General features: G+C 43.5%; 1 protein-coding gene across 2 annotated transcripts; it reads left to right on the top strand.

The window, feature by feature from the left end:
* The first annotated feature begins 1,126 nt into the window (after positions 1-1,126).
* On the top strand, positions 1,127-13,290 carry abcg1 (ATP-binding cassette, sub-family G (WHITE), member 1). 2 transcript variants are annotated; one of them, XM_067246503.1, is made up of 15 exons: positions 1,127-1,168; positions 1,929-2,172; positions 7,586-7,703; positions 8,182-8,314; positions 8,532-8,582; positions 8,809-8,954; positions 9,898-10,021; positions 10,281-10,395; positions 10,496-10,644; positions 11,224-11,325; positions 11,705-11,873; positions 12,007-12,107; positions 12,576-12,734; positions 12,847-12,965; positions 13,062-13,290. In XM_067246503.1, exons 1-15 carry the CDS (start codon positions 1,127-1,129, stop codon positions 13,288-13,290), a joined length of 2,001 nt encoding a protein of 666 aa, XP_067102604.1. The 2 variants fall into 2 exon arrangements, with proteins under 2 accessions (XP_067102604.1, XP_067102603.1); XM_067246502.1 differs by having other exon boundaries at positions 1,127-1,189.
* Positions 13,291-26,195: the final 12,905 nt, after the last annotated feature.

The raw sequence follows: 26,195 nt of genomic DNA, 5'->3' as shown, positions 1-26,195 counted from the left end.
GGTTATAAAAAAAACCCCGGTCCCGTCTACATTTAAAAACAAACCTATACCCCCCCTGGCACTAAACAGTATTTAATCATACTCTCTGATATTAGTTTCAGCTGTTTGAGAGTCTATACCAATATCGAGGATAAACTGAACTAATGGATATGTAAACAGCTCTGTCAGCAGTATTTTAATATTCAGAAGCCACCCCAGCAGCTCGTGCAAGGCCCTGTGACTGATATTTGGCTGCGGGCATATAACTGCTCCAGAAACGCCACTGTGGAATAAAATTGGAAGTGAAGGAGTCCACATACTATCTTTAGCCATTTTTTCCTCTACCTGCCATAGCTCTAGAGCATGTAGCCAGTTTGCTTTAGTTAGGAAGTCTTGCTATCGAATTTTGTGTATGTAAGAAACCGTGGACAATAACATTTTATAGAAAAAAATGTGAATGGTTTTGCTTTTGGGGGGTTGCAGTAAAATCACGAGGGACTTGAGCATGACGAGAAGAGAAGGCTGTTTGCTAAAACATCCACAGGAGGTCGCAAGCTGCACCATTGTGCATCGATGATACAAAAACGGACCCAAACCCACGTCGAGTTTTAGTCCCCCCTTCTTTGGTGGCCGTGGCATTAATCGAGTAGTGGCCGTGGCATTAATCGAGTAACGTTAAAAAAAGTCATCAATTAGTTTATTCAAATTATGTAAGGCAAATCAGGCAAACTACAGCAGGCATAGGCCTAAGCAGAATTTAGGATCTTGGTTCAACTTGAACAGTGATTTAGATTTGCACAGCGTTTTTATACTTGGACTTAAAGAAAAATTGTTCAGCCTACGTGAATATGTATTCATTTCTGTTACATTTTACAGGTATCTAATTAGTAGCCTATTATAGGTTGTTGCCTTGTCCAAACTGTGTCATGACGTCAGTTTGTGAACACCCTGAGCAGGTTATCCGCTCGTAAACAATAACAGCGCGAATAGAGAGGCAGCATTTGGAGCAGGTTCACCGAGCGCACTGAAGTGGACACAACAAGCAGCTAGCGCACATCGCTCAGTAAAGAAAACAGATGCGCGTGTTTTTATAAAGAAAATAGTCTAGGCTATTTGAGATTCCATTCACTGTAACGAATTGTTTGGGATGGCTTGTCTCATGGCAGCCTTCTCAGTTAATAATACAATTGTCACCAACTCCATCATAATGGTAAGTATTTACTTAATTTACTTTATAGAAGTGGAGATTAAACTAATAGTTGTAATCTCTATGCGCTATCACTATTTATAATTAAACAGTGCAGCCTTTGTCTGTGCATACTTTATACACAAGTGCTTTGGCAATCAATGTGCGATAGTCTACCAAAGCCCACCTGTATCAAGACGCAGAGATGAACTGTAATAACCTTTCATGCTGTAATTTAGAGGACTGTCGTTTTTACACATAAATGCGTCAGCGTTTGTCGATATGAAATTATTCAATTTGACTGTATAATTAGCTTAATTGATATTGGGTCATTGGGTCACATTTTTGCGGTTTGTTTGTTTTAAGTATTAACCTACATCTAAAAATAGCCAACTTGTATTTCGATCATACAGACAGATCTGTAAACTAGGATAGATCGGTTTTAATCAATGCTTATTCAACATGCCATCGTACATTTTTGAAGGGATGTGCTTCTCTGCTAGTATTGCACGTTTGTTTTCTGAGTTCAGATTAAGCTTTGTCTGATAGTAACCTCGGTACTCTATATATAAGGAAACCGATTACGTGGTGTACAGTAGGCTACAGTAGGGCAATCTTTAGTTATCACAGTGAGTTCCCAGCGTGTCGTTATATTTTGTTAATACAGTGACTGTAATATTTTTATTCTGTCAATGTACAGCATGAACATTTTGTTTTAACCTGTCTCTGGCAAATGTTCTCACCTTGTTCATTCTTCAATCAGAATGCCAATGGTCCCCCGGATCTGATGCTAGACCCCAGGACTGTGTGTGTTTCCATCGATGAGGTGGTCAACAACCACATGGGCAGTCAACAGATTCCTTTGTTGCAAGGGCACCTAAAGAAAGTGGAGAATAATCTGACTGAGGCCCAGCGTTTTTCTTATTTACCTCGGAGACCAGCTGTCAACATTGAATTCAAAGACGTATCTTATTCAGTTCCCGAGGGGCCATGGTGGAGAAAGAAAGGTGGGTACCTAACAATCTTGCAGTGTTACCGTTTGGACAGGGAGCTCATCTCTAACATGGGCCTACTTACATTTGCCAAACCTGAAGCCAACAGTGTGATCTATTCTGTGGCCTATTGTACGAGTGAATTCTTTAGCTAGGCAATTCATTTGATTTGTTCAACTGGGACTTGATAAGGCTGGGAGTGGTCTTGCGCTCAGTCTAAGTTACAAACTGTAATTCCAGCCTGAAATACAGAATAACCATCGATCTTCACCGACTCCAATCACCGCTTCACGCCGTCTTCAGAAGTGTCAAGATCGCCTCACAACCAAGGTGTTTATTAATGAGGTGTAGGCTAATTGGTAGTTTTCTGTGCTGACGTAATCATACAGCTGGCTTGTTACGTTGACATGTCTTGACTTGAGACCCGACATCCCAGAGTATTGTTCTGCTCATTATCTCTCCCCATCTGGAAACATCTTGCATGTCTGCATCTTTGTCTTAGTTGACCTGCTCACATCACTTGTATTTTGTGTGTTGCCTCACATGTGCCGTCTCATGTAACGAAGCACTGTACTGATCAAATGTTTCCACACGAAGATATAAGAAGGTTAGGGAGTGGATATTAGGTAGTAAGTTGTAGCTTCCCTTTTATGGTTGGAATGAGCAGTGCATACTCTGATGTCTGCCATTGATGATTCTTAAAGAGAGACCTCACTAGTTTATTGTGGCTTTGAAGCAGGCCGGATAAGTTTTGATCATCTGTTATCATGTCTCTCACACTGAAGTGTTTGACATTGGAAGAGTTACTCTCATTCTGAGAGCTGATTTCATTAAATATGTATAAACATTGAAGCTGATAGGGCAGGGAAAGCAGACCCACTTTTACTTTCTGTGTTCCTTCTTTCTGTGTGTCTTGATGCATATACTGTATATCTTAACTTCTGTGACATCTCAGTGCTGTTAAATATAATTCCATGGAGACAGTAATATTTAAAAACGTAAAAAAATATTTTGACATTCAGAGACATATTGCTTCTTGGTATGATAAAGCGAGGAAATTAAACTTCTCATTAATGTTAGTCATCATTTATTTAATAATTCACATTTTGAAGTCTGACATCACTGGAAATATTGCAGACTGTGGACATCAGACATTATAGTGTTGATTGTTGCCTCTCGTCAAGCAGCTTTAACTAGGGCACCTTCGCAGCCAGGTATGATTGATGACTGCAATGGAACCTGGGCTGTGAAGCTGTCCAGAAAATCTAGGTAATCTACACGGAGAGGAAACTGAGAAGAGCTTGGAGAAGGTAGACTTCAGGCGGCAGGAGCAGCGCTGCCTGAGCTGCTCTCAGGAGGTTACTAACGGTCAACAAACTGCAGTAACCTCGGCGATGGGGGCGGGGCTGACAAGCACGCAGCATGATGCCTCAGACTTAGCGAGCAGGAGATAAAAATAAACAGAGGGTGCTAGGTTTGACTGGCCTTTCATCTCTCATAGATCAGAGTCTAAAAATGAGTAAAAGGTGGATTTGTTAACAGAAAACCATGCAATGACGTTGTGTCCCTGGGCAAGGCACTTCACCCTCCACACTTGCCTCGGGGGGGAATGTCCCTGTACTTACTGTAAGTTGCTCTGGATAAGAGCGTCTGCTAAATGACTAAATGGAAATCTCAAATGACATACAAGTATGTCCTCTCTTACATTTTGTGGCGGTCTTCTGCTTTATTCTATTTCCATTTGGCGTGTGTTTATGTTGTGATTATATAAATGAATATGAAGCAATGGTTTACTATGTTGACAGCTAAACAGATAGCAATAGATGGGTAATGTGTGTGTGTGCATGACTACATGGGTTTGGTAATGCACTGAAGTGCATGTGTGCGCATGCCTCTTTTTTCAAAATGAGCCTGACTCAGGATTAATATCCCTCAATTTAGGACACCCTCAGCTTATGTTCTCTGCTGTGGCTCAGAATAGCCTTTGTGTTAGGGTCTTCCACTTAATTGTATTTGCACAGCTTAGCCTCTTGTAATGTCAAATTTAGCACCATTTGGGGTTTTTTCAGCACTGAAAGAAAAATCCACAATGTAATGCCAGCAGCTATGTCTGCTACTGTGTTCAGTCACATCATGGCTGTGTAGTTGCTGATTCTGGCTCGTGGGTTTGTTAATGCTCATCAGAAGCACCTAGATCTAAAGGGTTTCCCAAAAATGTTTGTCCCCCACCAATGTCCTACTCCCTTGGATCCCTTGGTTAAGGAGGTGTCTAAATCCGGCATTGCGTTTAAAAGAACACCGTATGAAAAGCACCTGGATAGAGAGAGAGAGAAAACAGACATGTAGCTTGGAGCTTCAGTCGTGCTCTATTAAGTAGACAGGCCAAACAGATGCTGCACCTTGATCTGGGTGCTTTTTGGATGACTCATTTTACAAGCCATGCTTCTCTCCCGAGAGCCCAATCCCATTCTGTCACAGTGGCTGTCTGAGAGAGTCCCCGTCTTCTGCTGAATGACCCCGGGCCCCCTGGGCCCCCCTGTCCTGAACGCATCCGAGCAGGCTTCTGGGGAGACAGTCATCTAGCACCCATGGAGGAAAATGGAGGGCACTTGCACTTACATTTAGTCATTTAGCAGACGCTCTTATCCAGAGCGACTTACAGTAAGTACAGGGACATTCCCCCGAGGCAAGCAGGGTGAAGTGCCTTGCCCAAGGACACAACGTCAGTTGTCATGACCGGGAATCAAACTGGCAACCTTCGGATTACTAGCCCGATTCCCTCACCGCTCATCCACCTGACTTAATGCCTGCACTTAATTTGCAGGCATATAAATGCACGCACGCACACACTGTTTGTGTTCCGGGTTAATTTAATGCTCTTCTAGTAATAAGATTTGGCATATTCTAGAAATGAGATCTAGCTGTAGAAGTCTACTAAAACAGGATAATTGAAGCTTCAGTGTTTTTATGTATTTTTGCTGTCAGATTACAGCTGAACTCACAGACGTAGAGCAGCCTGACAGTCACATTTTAATAAGACATGCTTAATTTCAGAGTGCTTATAATGCTGCCCTCAAATTGAAATTAAACAGTGACGAAAGTGTAATGTTGGTTATTAAGCTTGTATAGTATGCAGCCTCAATATTGAGGCTGCATACTATACAAAAGTAGTCATATAGAAGTTACTTTGCTGTAGACAGAGCACACTTGCTTAGGAACACTTGCATGCTGATGTGCAGTTACAGTGGTGTGCTTGCATCATCAAAATAAATTACTTTTACTTATTGGTGTGCTTTTATGGATTTACGTGGCATTACATGTTGGCTAGTCTGGTCGGATTCTGCTGAGCGGTCTTGTTTGTCTGTGGCCTTTAATCCGAACGGCGAGGAAAACCCCCCCAGTCTCATCCTGCTTGGCAGCAGCAGTGTGTTGGCCCCAGAATTGGTCTGTTTGTGAGAATGATAATGAGGCAGGATCACTGTGATCCCAACGACACCGCCGTCCTCAGGCCTCGGCCGCTGCAGATGTCACTGTGGCCCTCCGCTCTCTCTTTTAAGCCCCTTGCAGCTCTCTCGCTCTCTCTCTGTCTCTTTATCTCTCTCTCTCTCGCTGTCTCTTCATCTCTCTCTCTCTCGCTGTCTCTATCTCTTTCTCTCGCTGTCTCTATCTCTCTCTCTTTCTGTCGCTGTCTCTTTATCTCTCTCTTTCTCTCTCGCTGTCTATCTATCTCTCTCGTTGTCTCTTTATCTCTCTCTTTCTCTTTCTCTCTCGCTGTATCTCTCTCTCTTTCTGTCGCTGTCTCTTTATCTCTCTTTCTCTCTCGCTGTCTCTAGCTCTCTTTCTCTTCCTCCCTTTCTGACTTACTCTCTACACTCTTATGCAGAACATAAATACTATTACTAAGACTTCTGTTTTGGCCCATTTTCCATCCCAGTCTTGTATCTAGGCAAATGGACCAAAATGGCATTTTCTGTATTTGGGACTCTACATCTGAATGCTCATACTTTTGTCTATATAGTACATGTTCACTGGGTGCTTTGTGAAAATATAATCTTTTGTGAGACTTCTTGTATAATATCTGTTTAATAGACATCCAATCTATTTCCACCTCAAGGATGTGTGACCCAAATGGGTAAACCTCTTCTAAGTAGATAATAAGTAGGTATCCTCTTACAAAGCACAGATTTGTGCTTGTTGGGTAATTATATATTTCTATTCTCTTTGTTTATTTTACGAAAAGGACTACGAATAAACATTTTATTTCCTAATTCTTTTGAATACACCAAGCCTGTTGGACTGTAAATGAATATGGTGAAACTCTAAGCTGACCATCTATAAAATACACTGGGAAATAGACAAAATGTAAAAATAATGCTCTATACAGTACAGGTACAGACAAAACATTAGTTCAGAGACGGCTCATGTGTCGTACAGCTGTGCCATTTCGTCTACTTGGGACTTGCATGTTGTATCTGCAGCTTGTTTGAGTATTGAAAACCACAGAGACAAATCAGCCTGGAATTTACATCTAACCCATCCAGCCCTGTGCGCACACCACTGCATGACTTCTGCAAAGTGTAGAGGTTAGGTTCTCTGTGGAGTGAGGACAGAGAAGGTCGGAGGTATTTGTGTATCACTCTGTAGGATTATAACATAAAATCCAATTAAACTGGCAGCCACTGCAATCAACTGGATTAGCATTTAGCTATGTCCATTAGATAAATAACAGGTTACTGTGGGCCATTACGATGAACCCTCTTGTGCTTTACATCGCCATGTTCACACAGCATTGTAAAAGATGGCTACTTACATTTACATTTTGTCATTTAGCAGACGCTCTCATCCAGAGCGACTTACAGTAAGTACAGGGACATTCCCCCGAGGCAAGTAGGGTGAAGTGCCTTGCCCAAGGACACAACGTCAGTTTGCACGGCCAGGAATCGAACTGGCAACCTTCGGATTACTAGACTGATTCCCTCACCGCTCAGCCACCTGACTCCACTTAAGTCCATTACTTCACCTGTGTGATGTACGGAATGTTCAGCTGTTTTGTGTGTCGTACAGTTGGAATGAGTTGCAGAACTTCACAAATAAACCGAAAAGTGAAGGGAACCAAAAGAGAGTGGGCTGTGTCACGCCATGGGCGTGTTCTGGTGGGAACCCTTCTGAAACAAGCTTGTTTGAGGGAATGTGAGGTGAGGTTACATAGATTAGACTGTAATAGACACCCAAGTGGATTGTTCCATTCACTTAGCAAACAAAAAACAAATGCCCCTTTAACCCACAAGACAAAGATGGCTTTATTGAAGAGAGGGAATGCATAGCCCTGGGACATCTTTAAACAGGTCCTCGCCGAAGCCGAATGAATTAAAATCCCATTGTGATCAACGGTCTTACATGGGGCTGATTCTTTTGTGCCGGTTCTCAGGTTACAAGACACTGTTGAAGGGGATTTCTGGGAAGTTCACCAGCGGAGGCCTGGTGGCCATCATGGGTCCCTCAGGAGCCGGGAAGTCTACACTGATGAACATACTGGCCGGATACAGGTGTTGCCAACACCCTAGAGTTTCCCACATCACTGATAGACCAGTCCTTCCCACCACACGTGAATCTCAAGTTGAAATATATGTGGAACCTAGTTTAACCCTTGTGCTGCCTTCGGGTCACATGACCCAAAGGTTCATAACGAACCATCGTTGTGTTAACCCAATTTTACCCAATACAAAAAAACAAATAAAAATAATTTTCTTTTAACCTTTGCAATGTGGGGGGTCTGAGACAGCCCAACGGTTAAAAGAAAATGCTTCACTTTGTTTTTGTATGCGGTAAAGTTGTTGCAATACGATGGTGGGTCACAATGACTGATGGGTCAGAATGACCCGAAGATAACACAAGGGTTAACATGTGTATCAAACAACTGAAACTTAAACAGGCACCTTTAGAAATAGTAGGTTCCAAGGCAGTTTGGTAGGTCCAAGGCAGTTTGTGCTGACAGAAACCAGTAGGTTCTCTTTCTGTCTGTAGGGAGACTGGTATGAAAGGTGAGATACGGATTAACAACCAGCCAAGGGACTTGCGCTCTTTCCGGAAGGTGTCCTGCTACATCATGCAGGACGACATGCTTCTCCCTCACCTGACAGTAAACGAGGCCATGATGGTAAGGACAGGAAGCTGCTCGCTTTTTGTTTCTCTCTATTAGGGTCATAATGTGGGCCAGAATTCTACCCTGTGCTTTCTTGCACAAGTACATAACATTATTATTTTGTTCTACATCTTAATAATTTAGCTGACACTTATCCAAAGCAAAAACTAGTAGAAAGGTAATGCTGAAATGCTTATGTAGCATGAACTATATTTGATTCTCTGTCTCACAGGTGTCAGCTAATCTCAAGCTGCAGGAAAAGGAGGAGGGCAGGAGAGAGATGGTAAGAGAGTTGCATGGGAGCAGTCTTCCTCTTAATCTGCTGTGTGCTCTCTGGCCTATCTCTGGGAATTAGGACCAGATCCTTTTTCAGCACTGCATGGTCACCTTTCATATAGCCAGCAATGTGTTTAGGCCAATACGGCTTACTGTGTTGATGGGTGTGTGATGGAAGCTGCTGAATGTGGCTTGGACCAGGTTAGGTCTTTGAAACCCTCTCGTGTTTTAAGGTGCGAGAGATCCTGACTGCCCTGGGCCTGCTGGAGTGTGCAAGAACACGTACATCCCACCTCTCTGGAGGCCAGAGGAAAAGACTAGCCATCGCCCTGGAGCTCGTCAACAACCCCCCTGTCATGTTCTTTGACGAGCCCACCAGGTTTGTTTTCTCACAGCTCTGACATGCGTGTCCCAGGAGCAGGCACGGTCCTGATATAACACAGGATTATAGCCCGCTGCATCCTCCGAGCATGCCGCCTGGACATAATTAGATCCATTGGATCCAACAGACTGATGCTGTGTACACTTGGAAGAAGACATGCAATTGAATTCTGAAATGTCCCAGTTCAGGTGTAGCTAGAGAGGTTTGAGATGTACCAGGGGACCAATAGGAAGCCCTTAGGGCCTCATGAGGAAGTCAGCTGATGACCATGTGGCCCCATGAGTGCATGTGTGCCATCTGTGGTGATGACATTTCTCCTGGGCTTACTCAGAAATGTTCTTGGTTTGCACTATGAGCCAAGGCAAATATAAAGATGGCACAGCCTTACGTTTTGAAATATTATTACAGGCACAGAGTGTCTATTATGTGAAAAATAAAAATACAGCATTTCTCTTTTATGAAGGAAAACTACTTTTTTTTTTAAGCTGTATGATGAGGTGTAGGGATGTTGATATGAAAATGTGCCCATAATAGATAAGTACTGCAGCTATTGTTCTTGAGGGCAAAGTCTCATAAGGAGATTTACTCCTTCCCAATCCTCTGAAGGCTTTTAAGACGGACACATCTCCTTCATTATCCTGTTTCTCTGTCACCCCGGACTACTTAACTGCCCTTGGTGGCAAACAAAGCAAAGAGGTTTCAAGTCTCACATTGCCATAATCACACAGTCAGGCAATGAAATACATCCATTACAGTTTGTAAGAGTCCCTTCAAAACAACAATTGTGAAAATACACCCGAGACATTTCTAATATTCTGCTCGTTACTCTAAACGTTAAAAGATAGGAAGTTGTGGAAATATACTCATACTGCTAGTGAGAAACCATGTGAGTTTTATGAGTCAGTAACCCCTGTTGCCCACCTCCACCCGTGTCATGTAGCGGGCTGGACAGCTCCTCCTGCTTCCAGGTGGTGTCCCTGCTCAAGGCTCTGGCCCAGGGAGGACGCACCGTCATCTGCACCATCCACCAGCCCAGCGCCAAGCTCTTTGAACTCTTTGATAAGGTAACAGAGAAACAACAGGCTTCAAACACCGGACTGTGATACACGAATAGCAAAAGAATCACGTGCTAATTGTAACTTTCGCAGAATCAGAATGGGTTTTAATCGCCATGAAAGTTTGCACAGACAAGGAATTTGCTTTCTGATAGTACGATCGATTTCTGCAGTTTTTACATGGCAATGGATATGAATGACGACACTGAAAAATAACCACTTAACTGTCTATTACTCACTTTACTACCACTCTTTTTGATGTCCCCAGCTGTATGTTCTGAGCCATGGTCAGTGCATCTACAGAGGGAAAGTGTCCAACCTAGTTCCTTACCTCAGAGAACTTGGCCTCAACTGTCCCACTTATCATAACCCAGCAGACTTTGGTGAGCTACATCTCTTGTTTCGACCTGCTGTTGTACGCAATGACTCGTATTTCACAGTTCTGTGTCTTTTCACTGCTCTCGCTTGCTTTGTCCTCTTCAGTGATGGAGGTTGCGTCTGGGGAGTACGGGGACCAGACAGCCCGTCTGGTGAAATCCCTGCAGGACAGGAAGTGTGAGAAGGACTACAATACAGAACTCAACGGGGATGGAACACACAACCCCTTCCTGTGGCACAAACCTGCAGAGGAGGTAAAGCAAGATTTCAGCCTCATTTTAAGGATGTGAAACAAAAATCTCAATCAGATCATCCAGGTGAACCTAACTAGCCCTCGTCATGTGACATGGAATATTCTAACATGTTTGTACATGGATGTGTGATATGAGAGGGCATTAAAGGTTTGAGCGTAGACGAAGATCCCGCTTACATCCGCCTGAGTATCCAGTTTGTTCACTTTCTGTTTCTGATGAGAATCAGAGTTTGTTCACACAAACAAGGAATTTACTGTGGCAGGAAGGTGCATACAATAAACATATACAGATCTTAAATTTAAAAAAAGGAGAATGTACAAAAGTCTAACTAATACTAAAGACACTGTAAAATATAAAATAGATATATAAAAGCTATCGTTCACTCCCCCTCCCCCCTCCCTTTCCCTCCCCCCTCCCCTCTCTCTCCCCCTCCCCCTCTCTCTCTCTCCCTCTCTCTCTCCCCCCATCCTCCTCTCCCCCTCCTCTCTCCCCCCTCCCCTCTCTCTCCCCCATCCTCCTCTCCTCTCTCCCCCTCCCCCTCTCTCTCTCCCCCCATCCCCCTCTCCCTCTCTCTTTTAGGACTCCACATCTACAGAGGGCTGCCACAGCTTCTCTGCCAGCTGCATGACTCAGTTCTGCATCCTCTTCAAAAGGACCTTCCTCAGCATCCTGAGGGATTCTGTAAGATAGACTGCCACCTAGCGGAGTTTGTTTTGACCTGCAGTTGCAGTTGCACGTGTTGTCAAAGGCATTCCCCAAAGACAGACAACTGTTACATAATGCTTGTCAGACAGGATGATGTCAACACTTGAGTAGGATTAAAAAACACGGGATAAAAAAGAATGCCATGGGAATGTTAGATAATAAAACAGTTGGTTTGTAAATACTATGTAAACAAAATGAGTAACATAAAAAAAGAAATATTGTATTTGTATATGGACACTGTATTTCCAAATATTTTTGTAATATATTCGAGTTCATTGCTTTTCCACTCGACTTGACTCCTCTCTTTCTCTCTACCCAAGAGGACTGTCTGACGAGTCTTTCATTCTTCCTATAGGTGCTGACTCACTTGCGTATCATGTCGCACATCGGTATTGGAATCCTGATAGGACTTCTCTACCTGGGCATTGGCAACGAGGCTAAAAAGGTTCTCAGTAACTCAGGATTCCTCTTCTTCTCCATGCTCTTCCTCATGTTTGCCGCTCTCATGCCCACTGTGCTGACATGTGAGTATTCCTGGCCCAGTTCTATTGCTCTATTAGACTTAGCTAAACACTCCATTCTGTACAGATAGCCTATTACCTTAATGAGATTAAGCCAACCCTGTGTCCTGATGTTCTCTAATGTTCTCTAATGCAGTCCCTCTGGAGATGGGTGTGTTCCTTAGAGAACATCTCAACTACTGGTACAGTCTGAAGGCGTACTATCTGGCCAAGACCATGGCTGACGTGCCCTTTCAGGTAAAACTCTTCATATGTGCACAGTGGGAATCCATTTGAAGGTGGACGATTTCAATTTGGTGTAGCATTTAAAACAAGCAAATGCTATGTGAACCTGTTATGTGAGTCTAACTGAATGCACAATTTGCTCAGCCATTTACAGAACAGAGCTCAGGTATTGAGAACAATTAACATGTTACATCTGCTCAAGGAGCTTGAACATTATGCTCTAAAAGCCATTCTGTCAGATTTAGACCAATCCCACAATAGCATGACATAACAAGGCTTAACTCATGTCACAATGCTCTGTATGCTTATTTACTCATGATCAATTTAGTGTAAAGAATCATTAATTGCTTATTTTAGTCATCATTTTTAGAGCTCTTGTGAGTTTCGCGTTCCAAGTGTTACCTGTTTAGTTGGTATATCAGTATGGCTGGCTGGTTTATCTTTTGTGTTTAGCTGTAATTGTGAGGTTTGGCTTCCCAGATTGTGTTCCCAGTGGCCTACTGCAGCATCGTCTACTGGATGACCTCACAGCCCTCAGATGCAGTTCGCTTCATCCTCTTCCTGGCCCTGGGGGTGCTAACCTCCCTGGTGGCCCAGTCTCTGGGCCTGCTGATTGGAGCAGCATCCACCTCTCTGCAGGTCAGAACAGGACTTGGGCAACCGATTCTAATCTAGATCTGTATTCTTGATCTATTTGTAGTGATGGATTTTTCACTGATGGTTGGTTTTTGTGCTGGTCTGTCTTTCCTAGGTTGCCACGTTTGTGGGTCCTGTGACTGCTATTCCTGTCCTACTCTTCTCCGGCTTCTTTGTCAGTTTCGACACCATTCCCAAATACCTTCAGTGGATGTCGTACATATCATATGTCAGGTAAGTACATGAAATCCAATATCAGAAACCATCTAAAACCTACAATACTCCACTACGCCCGAAAGTGCCCAAATTCAGAACGATTGAATTCTGCAGGTACGGTTTCGAGGGCGTCATCCTCTCCATCTACGGGTTGGACCGAGAGGACCTCCACTGCGACAAAGACGAAACCTGCCACTTCCAAAAGTCAGAAGCCATCCTAAGAGAACTGGACGTGGAAGATGCCAAACTGTATCTGGACTTCATAGTTCTCGGCATCTTCTTCGTGTCTCTCCGACTCATCGCTTACTTTGTCCTGCGCTATAAGATCAGTGCAGAGAGATAGACTGAGGGGAAGGGACAGGAACCGGCACAGATCACAGATCGGGTGTTGCCGGGCTCAGGCACACCTTCAGAAGACTGTCCGTCTGTCACTCCTCCAAGCAGCAGCACCAGGCCTGCTCCACACATGCCAAACACTTGGCCCGCATCTTTCAACGTACGAGTGTGCGCAACTGAATTTAGTTTTGTCGTTTAAAAGAAAAAATAAACATCAATGGGACGGAGAAGCATCTCCATGGTAGGTGTTAGAAGACAAATCTCGTATGAGAACAAGATAGAAGACATACCAGATGATATGAACCTAGGGCTTATGCTAGTAGACTGCAGTCTCTAGACTGGTTTGTGTGGCCTCTCTATCTTCTCAAATTAAGTGGACATGTAGAGCCACATTTGAACAGGAGCTGGTCTCCTCTCGTTGGCTTGTAAGAAGTGCCAGATAAGGTAGGGCCCCATATCAGGACCCTCTGTTCACTAAGAGAATCAGAATTTACTGTATGGTGTGCTCCAAGACTAGCTTCTAAAATGTGAATGTGGCAATGCATTAAGGTGGTTGTAGCATGTAGATTTTGGGGGTCTTAACTCTGCAGTTAGACCGGAGAAACACTATTGATCGTGAACGAGGGTAACGCAGGAGTAGAAAGGGAAGAGTAGGCTAGTTAACCCTTGCACAGTCGGCTGTCACTCAATCAAAGCATTTCAGGAAGGCTGGTGCTTTGGGATTTGCTTCACAGGATGTATGCACACAGGGCTGTCCATTACCAAAGGAACTTAATGCTGACGGTCTTTATGGGAAGGATTTAACATTCCCCTCTCCCCCCTTCTTGTTAGAGGTCTGCTTTCCACAAAAAAGAAATGATTATGTCCTTGTGGCAGCTTGAATTTATATGGGTTTAATTTGTTTTCTGTGAGGAGCATGCACCGACCACATCTGTGAATCACAATAGTGTTGGCACAGTGACCCCTTGTGGTGTAACCTACCAGGGTGACGTGACTCTTTGAAATTGTTTGAGTACTCCATTTATGTTGAGGTTTATGTATGTGGTCAAGAAAGTATACATTTAGATAATTTTTTTAATTTGTCCTACTGTCGTCCTGCCTTGACCATGCACATTCAGCGTCTGCTTCAGACAATCATTGGTCCACACATAGGTCATGGCGTGGTTTAAACCTCTACTTTTCACCCGCATACAGTAACCACTGAAGCTTTCAAGGATTGGAGAACCACTCCATGTTTCTTTAGGACTTTTTTGTTGTTGTTGATTTCCTGTGTCGAGATCAATGGATTCAAACTTTACGTTGTTTGATAATGCAATTATCAATGCTACTCTTTAGTTAAACCTGATGGTGATCGGTATATGTTTTGTCATCATGCGTTATTGTGTGTTGCTGTATTTTAAAATGAGGAAGTACTTTCTTGTTCATCGAGGCTCTGTAGAATCATGCAGTGAAAATTGTACATGTTATGTTCCTTCCAAGTATGATTTCATGTCAGTGTTATGACCATCTAATCTGTACCTCTAGTATTTCACTTGCCTAGAAGGTTGAGGCTTTGTCACATCTTTAAAGCCTCAATTTTAAAGATTATTTTAAGGATGTGGGGCATTCATTTTGGTATCTTAGTTTCTTTCGCTTAGCTTCATATCTTTTGGAACATTATTTTACTAGGGATATTCATAGAGTCTTGCATCTGAGTCAAACTGTATTTAAGTCATGTTTTGGTTTCCATTTATTGACATTCTATACATTTTTTGTAAATTGATATTTTCTCTAAAGGGATAACTCTTATGTAATGACTTGGTAGACAAACTGAATAAATATGGAATATTTTTTAAATATGCACACTTTACCGACCGGTAAACATTATTAAGAGGTAATGACAGATGGGCCAAATATTTCAACATGATCAAAACCTCATTCACGGAGCCCAACATAACTGTTTGTAACAGTACTGTACACCAGATGGCAGTAGCACACATCACATACTGTAGCACCAAGAGGGCTCAGCAATTGTGTTTATCTGTGGATTATTATAATATAGTCATGGCTTCACTTTCATTTTTGGTACAGTTGGGCTGTACATTTAGAACACAATTCATGGAGAATATTACCTGTATTTTAGTTAAGACAAACTCAAGACTCTGTGCTCTGAAATGTGTGGTGAAGCCATCTGCTGCCACTGCCACCACATACACACACACACACACACACACACACGCGCGAACGTGAACCAAGTCTGTGAGGAACAGAACAGATGGTGTGTGGTGTACCTGTGCGCACTCTTCTTCTGAAATTACCTCACTTGCATACTTCCGTCTTAAAGTATACAGAATCATTCTACTTTTCCTAGAGGACTTCATTATTATTATTATTTATGTTATTCGGCAGGGTCTCTTTCATGCTGGCTGTGACCAGAGTGGCTCTGACAGTGAAGAGGAGTCTCGTAATGGCTCCTTGGAGAATCGCTGCACAGCAGTCGGCTTTAATCGAGCCACAAACAAATAATGCAATGCTGTCTGCTGCACTGAAGAGTCGAATGGCTGCACCGTTGGCCCTATAAAGAGCTTCCAGAGCTTCTTGGAGACGGTCATCAGAGACGTGATTAATGAGCTGATGTCAGACACAGTCTGGAGGAAAACATTCTGGACTTTTTGGGTCTGTCCCTGTAGCCAGAACAAAGATCCCAGACCGTTAGTATGTGTTGTTTGGGTCCTTTGTGAGAAAGAAAGTCTCTTCAGACAGAACCATCCATCTGGCTTCCAAATGCTTGCAAAACGTAGCACAATTACCAGAATACACTGTTGTGGAGCGCTATGTATTCCATAGGACTTTTCACAGATGAACTAAATGGGCAGAATAATCTTTTTGATCATCAACAATTTCTTGCGGTCCTTTTGTGAGCGTTGCTGGGGGACGACATGTGATCGATTGTCTTTTGATGCCTGTCACCCGGAGTGCAGTCAGCTAAGACAGAGCTGGGGGACAGAGAGGCTGTTAGGGGAGGTGGGAGTCGTGTTGTGGAAACTCTTGAATCCCACTATAACACCAGTGGCAATATTGATGTGCCCTGAGGAAGACTGGAGGTGAGGTGGCCAGCAAGAACAGACCTGTCCTCTGGGCGCTTATTGGAGAAGAGCGTTATTGGAGTTCGTTCCATTGATTTCCACACACAATTTTCAGCCAGCAAAGCCTGGCTTGAAATAGCCCGAGGCACAGCAGCACAATTCTCCTTCAGTCCAACAACCTGACAGAACAATAATGAAAGAACAATAGTTCAGAAAGGAACAATAATAACAAAGAAAATGAAAATCCAAAAGCAAGCAGACAGTTCTGTTAGTCATGACACATCGGTGTCATTACATTGGTGAAAACGGATTGAGGTTTGTAAACCATCACAACGTCTGTCATACCTTGGTGACATGTGAATGCTGTCTTAGGCTTCCTTTTTCCCTGTTCTGGTTTGACAGGCTGAAGCAGGAAAAAGATTCAGCGGGTAATTCTGAATAGTTGGAGTCAGGCAACCGTACTGTGCGCAGAGGTAACAGCTGCAAACAAAGCACTCTTTCAGTTTAAGGAAGGAGAGGACCAGGATCATTGTAGACAGTGATAAAAATGCAGAGAGAGCGCGCTCACAACACGGCAACGGGAGGGTTCGCTTTTTTTATTTGGTTGGCTTGACCGAGATGGTTAGAGGTGCAGGACTCTGAACAAAGATGTGAAGAAAATACTCATTTGTCAGTTTCACACTGTGTAGGGTGGGGTGGACCTTCCGAGCGTGGATATTTACAATCGAATTAAGAAGCATGGTTGAAGTGGCCCTTACTCCAAACCATTAGCTGCAGTGTAGTGAGACTTTATTGATCGTCCACGCCTAAATGCCGCGCATCTCACTGTCAGAGAAATGCATTGGCTCTGTGAATTACTGACTCTGTAAACTATGTCTCCTTCCAACTTTCTATCACCATGCCTTTTATTACAATGATCACATTTGCTTCATGGCTATTCAAGAAATGAAACGGATACTTTTTACATATTCACACTCGCAATGGTAGAAGGTGTGCATAGCTATGTTTTTAAGTAAGGAATCCTTATCCTCTAAATTAAAGCCCATTTTACAATAACAGACACCCCTCCTACTTGTATTGTAATACCAGTTCCCATTTTGACACAATCGTTCTTGATGATGTCATGCCAGCTGGTAGGGTAACTCCAGGTCAGAGGAGTGATGTAGTGGTGTGTAGTCACGGAAACGGAATGTTGTGGTCAGACAGGGTCCCATAATTGGGCTGCGCAAACGAAGCCAGCTGCTGTGCGCTCAGGTTGAATGGCCTGTCAATCACCCAGGAGGGCCTGTGTTAGTATTCCAGCGGTGCAGGGTGGGTGGGGGGGGCGGAGTGGGGAACAGGAGGGATGGGCGTGATGTCAGGCCTGGCTCTATGATATTAGGGCTGAAGGGAAGGGCAGCAGCACATGGTCTAGCCATTAGCGACGCATGATGCAACGGCTCAATGTGTTAATGATGTCACTGGTGTTGCAAGGTGAGAGAAAGGGAAATCTGATTATTTAATTCTGGTTGTCAAAAATTCCTGTAAGGACTAGATTTTGCAGCGAGACCGACAAAAAAATTATTATTATCATCGATGACTGACAAGGCTTTGAAGGCAGCAAATTTGTCATTCCTTTCACAATGGAGGAGGATAAGATGGTGATTGCATCTCCATTTCCTGCTACAAATGAATGTGGACTGACCCTGCAGGCTGATTGATCACCCTCCCTTCCTGTGACCAGGAGCAGGGGACACAGCAGCGCTGAGGGGGGCTCCACCTGCACTGTCCTAGGAGGGGACGGGGTTCGAAATTCATTTGAATTCATTCAAAGCAATAGATGAGACAAAAGGTTTCAAAAACATGTTCTTAGGATTTTAAGTTGGGCTCTTAAAAGGTTCTTGTCTGTGTCGGTTTCTCTTCAACTAATTATGAAAATGGCATGGTCTTTAGACCATGGCTGTCTTGTAACATTGTTATAAATAATTTTTGTTAAAAAGTCTGTCCTTTCCATTTCCAAATGTCGGGGCATGTCGTGCACCAGAGAACATGCGCTGTGGAGATCATGCACAGGCCTGAGGCACATGCGGTCTCCCATGTGGGTACTAAGGGAGTCAGTTGGCTGAGTGGTGAGGGAGTCGGGCTAGTAATCAGAAGGTTGCCAGTTCGATTCCTGGTCATGCCAACTGATGTTGTGTCCTAGGGCAAGGCACTTCACCCTACTTGCCTCGGGGGAATGTCCCTGTACTTACTGTAAGTCGCTCTGGATAAGAACGTCTGCTAAATGACTAAATGTAATGTAAATGTACTAGAAACAGGCAGGGATTAAAAGAGACACTACCAAAGACAAAGCCATAGACAGCAAAACGTGGCGGGGAATGTTAGCATGACAGTTGGAAGTGTGAAGGAACACACCTCCCTGGCTTGTGTCAATATTGGCACTGCTGCTCACTGATGTCACTGTTTTAGTCAAAGAGCCGTCGTTTTCTTTTCCCCCCAATCCAAGCTAGTATAGGCCAACATAAATGTCAGGAAGAAGTATTCCTCTGCAGCAGAAATGATTGATTCATTGCTAGTACCAGCGACCGTGAAAGGCCTATACATATTAAACAGACTTGAAACAGGTCCACATTTCCTTTGGAAATGCATTCAAAATAATCTTTATTGAGCAAAATAAATACACATTGAGTCTTATATTATGTTTTGTGTTTGTTTGGGCTGGGCCGAGGGTTCAAACACTGTCTTGTATGACTACTTTGAATGCTGGCTCTATCCACAAGAATACCAAATGTCTTGACATGTAATCTCTCTGTTTACCTTTGTTTCAACAAGAGCAAAAGGATTAAAGAGACAAGATCTAGCCTTGCTGCGTTCTAAGCACTGCTCCCACACTATAATCCACTCAGACAACTAGGCGAATGAGAGACAGGTGAAGTGTACCTTCCCTTGACAACCAGTGACTGAATTCCCAACGTGGAATATTTCAAGCCTGAATTTTTTTTTTTTACTCAAATGGTGACCTGTGGTTAGGTGACTGAGTTCAGTGCCCCTCGCAGCAGGAAGGAGACCAGACAGAGTTTGTGTAACTGTTCCAGTCCTGATGCAGTCCCTTGAGCGATTCAGGGGGAGAGGGCACTTTGTAAGTCTGTACCAGTCAGTCAGCACTCCTTTCCCTCAGAAGTCTATTTTGTCCTCCCTGATGAACTAGATGGACGTGTCACTGGACCATGGCACGATCTCAATGTTCACTGCACATTGTATTTTTCTTTATATTTCCTCTCTACCCCTCTCGCTGATAGAGCCATGAGCCCCTCCACCCACACACACGCACGCACGCACGCACACACACATCCTAAATGTCCCAGTGTGGCTCTGAATCATCACTGAATATGACCTCGTCTGATGAGATGTACGATGTTGTGTGTCCAAATGACTGATTAGCATGGAGCTCCGAGCTACCCGGCTTGGTCTTTACTTGGTGCTACGAAACTCCCAGAGGAGCCCTTCCTCATCTCCCCCACCCGGAGAGAGAGAGGAGACAGGTCAAAGGTGTCGGTACATTAAGTATCTGCTGGTGAAGGGGGTGGAGGCACTGGGGAGGGCAGAGTAGGGGAGAGCTTGTGGGTGCTGGGTGTAAGTCTGAAAGAGACCTCCATTATTCAACAGGAGTCCTGAGAAAGGCAGGCCTACGTCTGCCAGCTGCAACCGCCTAAGGGTCTTTCTCTCTCAATCTCTCCTTCTAGCTTTTCTTCCCTCTCTCTTTTGCATCAATTTGAGGTAGTATGTACTATAAACAAAAGCATACACACAAACAAGCAAGTGGTGACAATAAATGCGATACAAGTGCAAGAACGCAGTCTATTTTGCAGGCATTTTCTCAGTGGATATTTCTTAAAATGTATGAGGGAATAGTTTTCATCTCTTGTAAATTATGGATTTTGAAGGCAATGACTTGCGTTGTTCAACACCAATTACCCTCTTGGCAGAGGACTGTCACCCACCCAGACAGTGATTCACAGCGTCTGTGTCAAACGAACATTGGAAATAGGCATCAACTTCTGTCACTCAGGGTGATTAGAGAGGGCTGTCCATGCAATACAAACTTCAAATCATTTTAGGATTGATGTTGAAAAACTGAAGTGACTTCTGCATATTACTGAAGATGTATATCTTACATACATTTTATTCCACAGACTTTTGTCCACAGCTAGGATAATACTTTGGTCTCCGTGGACTGTTGGGAGATATGTAGCTAGATGATTCGGAAAAATGAATCTATTGAAAGCAGACAGCAACTGAAAAAAACCCAATGCGATTCCTATTCATTGAATTGTGAGACTTCAACTGATTGCTCCGGCTAACCTGTGTGCTTCAAAAGGCTTTGGGGGGGACAGAAAAGGACAGCATGACGGTTCCAGTCTGCTCTGAGCAGAGGGGGCCCCACCCAGGGGGCCCCACCCAGGGGGCCTTGAGGAACCCACCACCCATGAGAGAAGACAGCACAATGCTCGGGCTCCGGAGCACAGGCCGTGCGGTCCGAGGCTTACTGGATAGGAGGAGGGACAGCCAGGCAGTCGGACAAATACCCAGAACCACCCATTTATTTGAGTGCTGCTGCAGGGTTGTCCTCATATAAAAGGATGACTAGACTGAGGCCTTAAGTACTTTTACTTCTAAATCAGAGGGTAACTCAGCTCTATAGCAATGTTAGATTAAGGTCATCAGTACGGTTTCTCCCCCTAGCACTTTCTCTCCATTCAATAAAAGCTATCTTGCTTCCAGATCACAAATGCTGGCAACGGTACCATGTCACTTAATTAAGAGATGGTCCATAAAAGTAGAAGGTGTTTTATGTTGTTTGTGAAGAGTTGTGGCATTGCCTGAAGGGAACCCCAAAGGTCCTGAGTTTATAAGGTGTAAATATTGTTGCCAGCAGTCTTAGCTTCAAGTAGGTTTTCCTATTCTCTAGATGAGACATTATCACTATCTGCTGTTCTTTTCCCCTCTGTCTCTCTCCCTTTCTCTCCCTTTCTCTCCTCTCTCTCTCTCTCTCTCTCTCTCTCTCTCTCTCTCTCTCTCTCTCTCTCAATCAAGCCATACAAAGCCATATCTCAATGTAAACATGGGAGATGAGTCGATCCCATGATTGTAAGTGATGCCCATTTCTATCCAGGTACACCTATGAAGGTTCATACGTTTTCTCAGCAAAGTCCTATTTTCACAGAAAGCCACTGTCAGTGCTTGGTTATCTGCCAATAATTCCTGGCCGGGAACAATAATCTGAGCAGCAAAGTACACCTTCAGGCTCTGAACAGGATATCTGCAGGTAGTTCAGTGCAGCTGCCTACACACTTTCACATAGGGGGGTGGGGGTGAGGTTTGATTCTGTGGTCTCTGATTGCGCCTGCTGGGATGGAACAAGAGAGAATAATGCAGGTCACATTCCAGCTGGCCTCACCATAGTCTTGGATAAGGATTGAAAGAGGAGTGGGAGGACTCCATCAAAACAGAAACCAGATCTCTAAAAATACTCCCTGTCCGTCTCTGAGGTACTACTTAGATAGCAGAGAGTGGGGATGGAACAGATAATGTTACTTTAAAGCCACAGTAATCTTTGTAAATTGCTATTTGTTAACCTTGGCTTTGTGTGTATAATACTTGGATTAAACTAATTCTGAAAGAACAACATTTAGGTATTTTAGTCTAAGTCCACAACATAACCAAGAAAGCTTTTACTGAAGGGGAGGAATCTGCCTCTTTCTGACTGTAAAAATCATTATTACCCACTGTACCTACACAATACTGAACCTTGTATTTACACTGGAAGTCGAATACAGATGAAACTCTGCAGATGACTAGACATGCCACATTACTGTATTACTACAAAACAAGAATCAATTATAAGTTTCACTCTGGAAACGATGTTGCTAGATGACTGCGTGCTAAAACATGATTATGAACATTTACTAAGATCCACCTTCACACAGCAATGCTTAACATTTCTCTCCTCTGTTGTCATTGGTCAGTATGCGCTGAGGTGAAACCACATGCTATGTCATCTTGTATGTGTTTATAGTTTGTCTACAGTTCAGATTTCTTCTTCTACAGTTTCTTCTTTCTCACTCACAAGTTGGTAAGGAATGGAGTTGAAAAGGACAGAGGCTAGTAGTCTGGTTGCCTTGGATGGCCGGTAGAGCATATAAGTATCCTGGCTTTTGTAATTCACTTGCTGTTGTGTTGCCAGTAAACAAGTGTAGACAGCCCTTTGTCACAAGGTGCAGTGTGGGCACAGTGAGAGCCACTGTGGCTGTTTCACCAACAACATGGGCTTTCTGGCCAACCCTAAGATGTCTTCTCTTTCTATATGGCTGACGACTCTTCTAAGACAACCACCTAAAGTCTCCCTCACTGGGACCAGGGTCCATTAGTCTTCAGTACTGTATGCATGGAAATATTGAACCCTTCTGAAAAATCCAATAGGAAGTCAACACGCTTACCTTGTAAGGAAGACTAAAAGAGCAACGTTTTTAATTACGGACAGGGTTGTGTTGATGTTTAGTGGGTGTTTTTGTGTGTCACCACCACTGTCAGCAGAGCTGTAATTACTCTGATGACTTTATCTGTCTGTGGCAAGCAGGCAGGAGGAGAGCACTCTGGGACACAACAAACCCCTGTCAGACGGCATTATTCCTGTAGGGGTCCAGGCATGATTAGATTTCCCTCTAATGGACCACACTCTCCTTCGAGATCAAATTTCCTCTTTCTTTCTTTCTTTCTTTCTTTCTTACAAAAGGGTACGTGGACAATCTCTCTAAAAGAGGAGCAGGATCTGGGCTGGTGACAAATCTCAGATTTCTAGATATAGAAATGGTCTATTCAAATAAGTGAGAAAATTGGACAAGCTGACAGGACAGAATGACAGGGCAGTCTGACATTGAGATTTTTCAATAAAAAAAACTCATTGTTCAAAAGGGTCAAATAAAGAAACAAATAGTCACAAACCTTCCAGATAGAGGTATGAATCTCCCCCACATTTCCATTTTTCACTAAATAGTTCCTGATAGTATGATGGGAATCTGACTAACTTGGAAATCCTCTCTACAGAAGACCACACTTCCAAGACACTGGCAGACCTAAACTTGTGTGGAACTGTAAGCTGTCTCAGTTTAGACTGGGAGTCGCCAGAGAGCAGATTTAACACCCTGGGGACTCTGGTAGGCAACCTCGCCCAGGACAGTGGCTTTGACATTTGACTATTGGACACAGGGTAGCCACGGTTCCTTCAGACACACAGGATGTTGCAGCCAAAATAAAAACCTTTTGACCGGTTTATTTTAAACTTAAACGTTATCTTAAATATTAAAATAGTTAATGCAAATGGATTCCACATAATATAACTGTATAAATGTAATCAGTCCAGAGTGCTTTTGCACTGACAGTTGGCATTTTCACTTTCAAACTAAAACAAATCATAATTCCAACAGTTATTCCTTCAATTCGGCGTCTGAACCCTTTGTGTGATCTTCACTTCCATTTGGCCTCAGGAAACAGAAGTGTGTCTGTGTTTTTAATTTACTGATTCACTGGTTCATGTAAAGGAATGCACACACATTTGAGACGATGTATTGTTACCCTTTTCCTCCTTAGGAGGGTATTTCATTACAGCCTTCAGAGAGGGCCGATAAATTCAGCTGGCATCAGTGAGCCAAGCTATTTACTTGGCACTCTGAGATGGGGGAATACAATGATACCTCACAGTACAGTGATCAGAGCAGCCACCAGGACCATCACTTTGTATTCCCTACCTACCCTAGTGAGCAAAACTGCTGCCTGCTGCACTTGTTTCCAGAGAGAGAGAGAGAGAGAGAGAGAGAGAGAGAGAGAGAGAGAGAGAGAGAGAGAGAGAGAGAGAGAGAGAGAGAAAGAGAGAGAGAGAGAGAGAGAGAGAGAGAGAGAGAGAGAGAGAACCCAAGCAATTGAATTGCCTGCTTAATTTATGTACAGTTTACGCACACACACACACACACACACAAACCTAACCACAATGCCAAAGAGCATCATGATCACATGCAACATACAAGTTCTGTCTTTAGATAGATGGTTTTTCCTCCCGCTCTCCCTCTTTCTCTCTCTTTCACGGCAACGCAAATAAATAACACCTCCTATAGATAGATGGATATTACATAATCAAACTTAAAAACTAGCTTGTCATCCCAAATAATGGGTTGAACATTACACTTTTTCCATATTCTGTAAATGTAAGCAGTTTTAAGATGAAAGTGGCAGTAGTTTGGTTATTCATAAGTATAGCCCTGTCTATTGAACAAAGAGAATGCTTTGCAATCTCTTTGCAATCCCTGCGCACGATTACCTACAGTAGAACATCAGTTCAGTTGCTCGTTAGCTTCAAGGAGATAGCTAGCTAGTCTTTCTAAAACTGCTGCAGAAACGCCATAGGTATACCTACCTGTATACAGGCCAGGGTGTTAACATTATGTAGCTAGCTATGTTTCCAGGCTGTGATACCCAACACTCAGTATTTTCGCACTACTTCGTACTGGTTAGCGCTAGCAATCCCACACAGTAGGCTAGTTAGCTCACCTGTATACTAGTAAGTTACTTACCTTCCGAGGGTCAGGTCTGAAGCTGAGCAAAACGGAGCACAGCCGGCTTCCCTCCAGCCCAGGTGAGCAAAATGGTACATGGCTACCAGAATGTGCACCTCTGTAGTTGAAAATCCAGTTCTCCAAAGCACAGGATGCACCAGCTGGTAAGCCAGCTCCAGCTCTAGCTACACACCAGTTAGTTAATACTGTGCTAGGCTGATACTTTGTGAACTTTGTTTTCCCAGTATTTGCACTGTTGAGCAAGAATTATGGTGTGACTCATAGATTATTAAAGCAATATACCACGAGAGGGGTATCAAATGATGATCATAAGTCATGTAGAGCAATCTATGCCACTCAATATCCAAAAGATTGGAGTGATAATACTAGAAGCGCGGATAGCCGGTCACATGACCGAGGTGATATAGTAAAAAAAAAAAAAAAAAAAAAAAGGGGAAAGGCTTGTGCTTGTGTCGGTTGCCCTACTGCAACCGATACAAGCACATCTCACAATTTACCCAGAAATGTTACCCTCTCTCTCTACTTATTCATTTCAATATTATATAGGCTTTACCCACGACAAGTGATAGGTTAAAGAATGTCTAAATACTGAGTGCTCATAATGAAGCTACTGTGACGGGTCGTAGCCACCATGTATATGTCTATGGTAGCCACGCTCCGTCTGAGCTAGTTCGCCACTCACGGGATTCGAACATTTACATTTAGTCATTTAGCAGACGCTCTTATCCAGAGCGAGGCGCTCTACGAACGCTCGGCCTTCGACTTGCCAAGCGCGACCACTACCATTCGCCAAAGAAAAGCTAGCTCTTCTTTGACGCGGGTGGCCTGTTACATACCTGAGGAGTGAGTATCACGGTTCTCACTCCGTTACACTACCCCCATATAGATAATTTCTGATGACAAAACAAACAGGGTATCTGAAATATTCCTGTGGCTGGAAAGGTGTAAAAAGGGATAAGGAAACGCTGCAGTGTGATATGCACTTCAGGCTGCAAACTCCTGACTCCGCCAAATTTCACATTACTAGAATGCCCCTGAAAATGGCGAGGGTCGCGTATCTAACATGCTGTGATGAGCAAGTCGGTGGTATCCACGTGGGCGGTATGGACAGCACATTTCACATCCCACACACTGCACTCTGCTTACACAGATAGCGAGGGAGCGGGTGTAAGGATTGAGGTAAAATGCATATTGTCTCCCTCTGGTATGCCTAATAGCAAGACAAAAAATAAATAAATAGA

This window comes from Osmerus mordax, chromosome 11 (genome assembly GCF_038355195.1).
Source record: "Osmerus mordax isolate fOsmMor3 chromosome 11, fOsmMor3.pri, whole genome shotgun sequence".
In the NCBI taxonomy this organism is placed as follows: domain Eukaryota; kingdom Metazoa; phylum Chordata; class Actinopteri; order Osmeriformes; family Osmeridae; genus Osmerus; species Osmerus mordax.
This window is presented reverse-complemented; position numbering and strand designations above follow the sequence as displayed.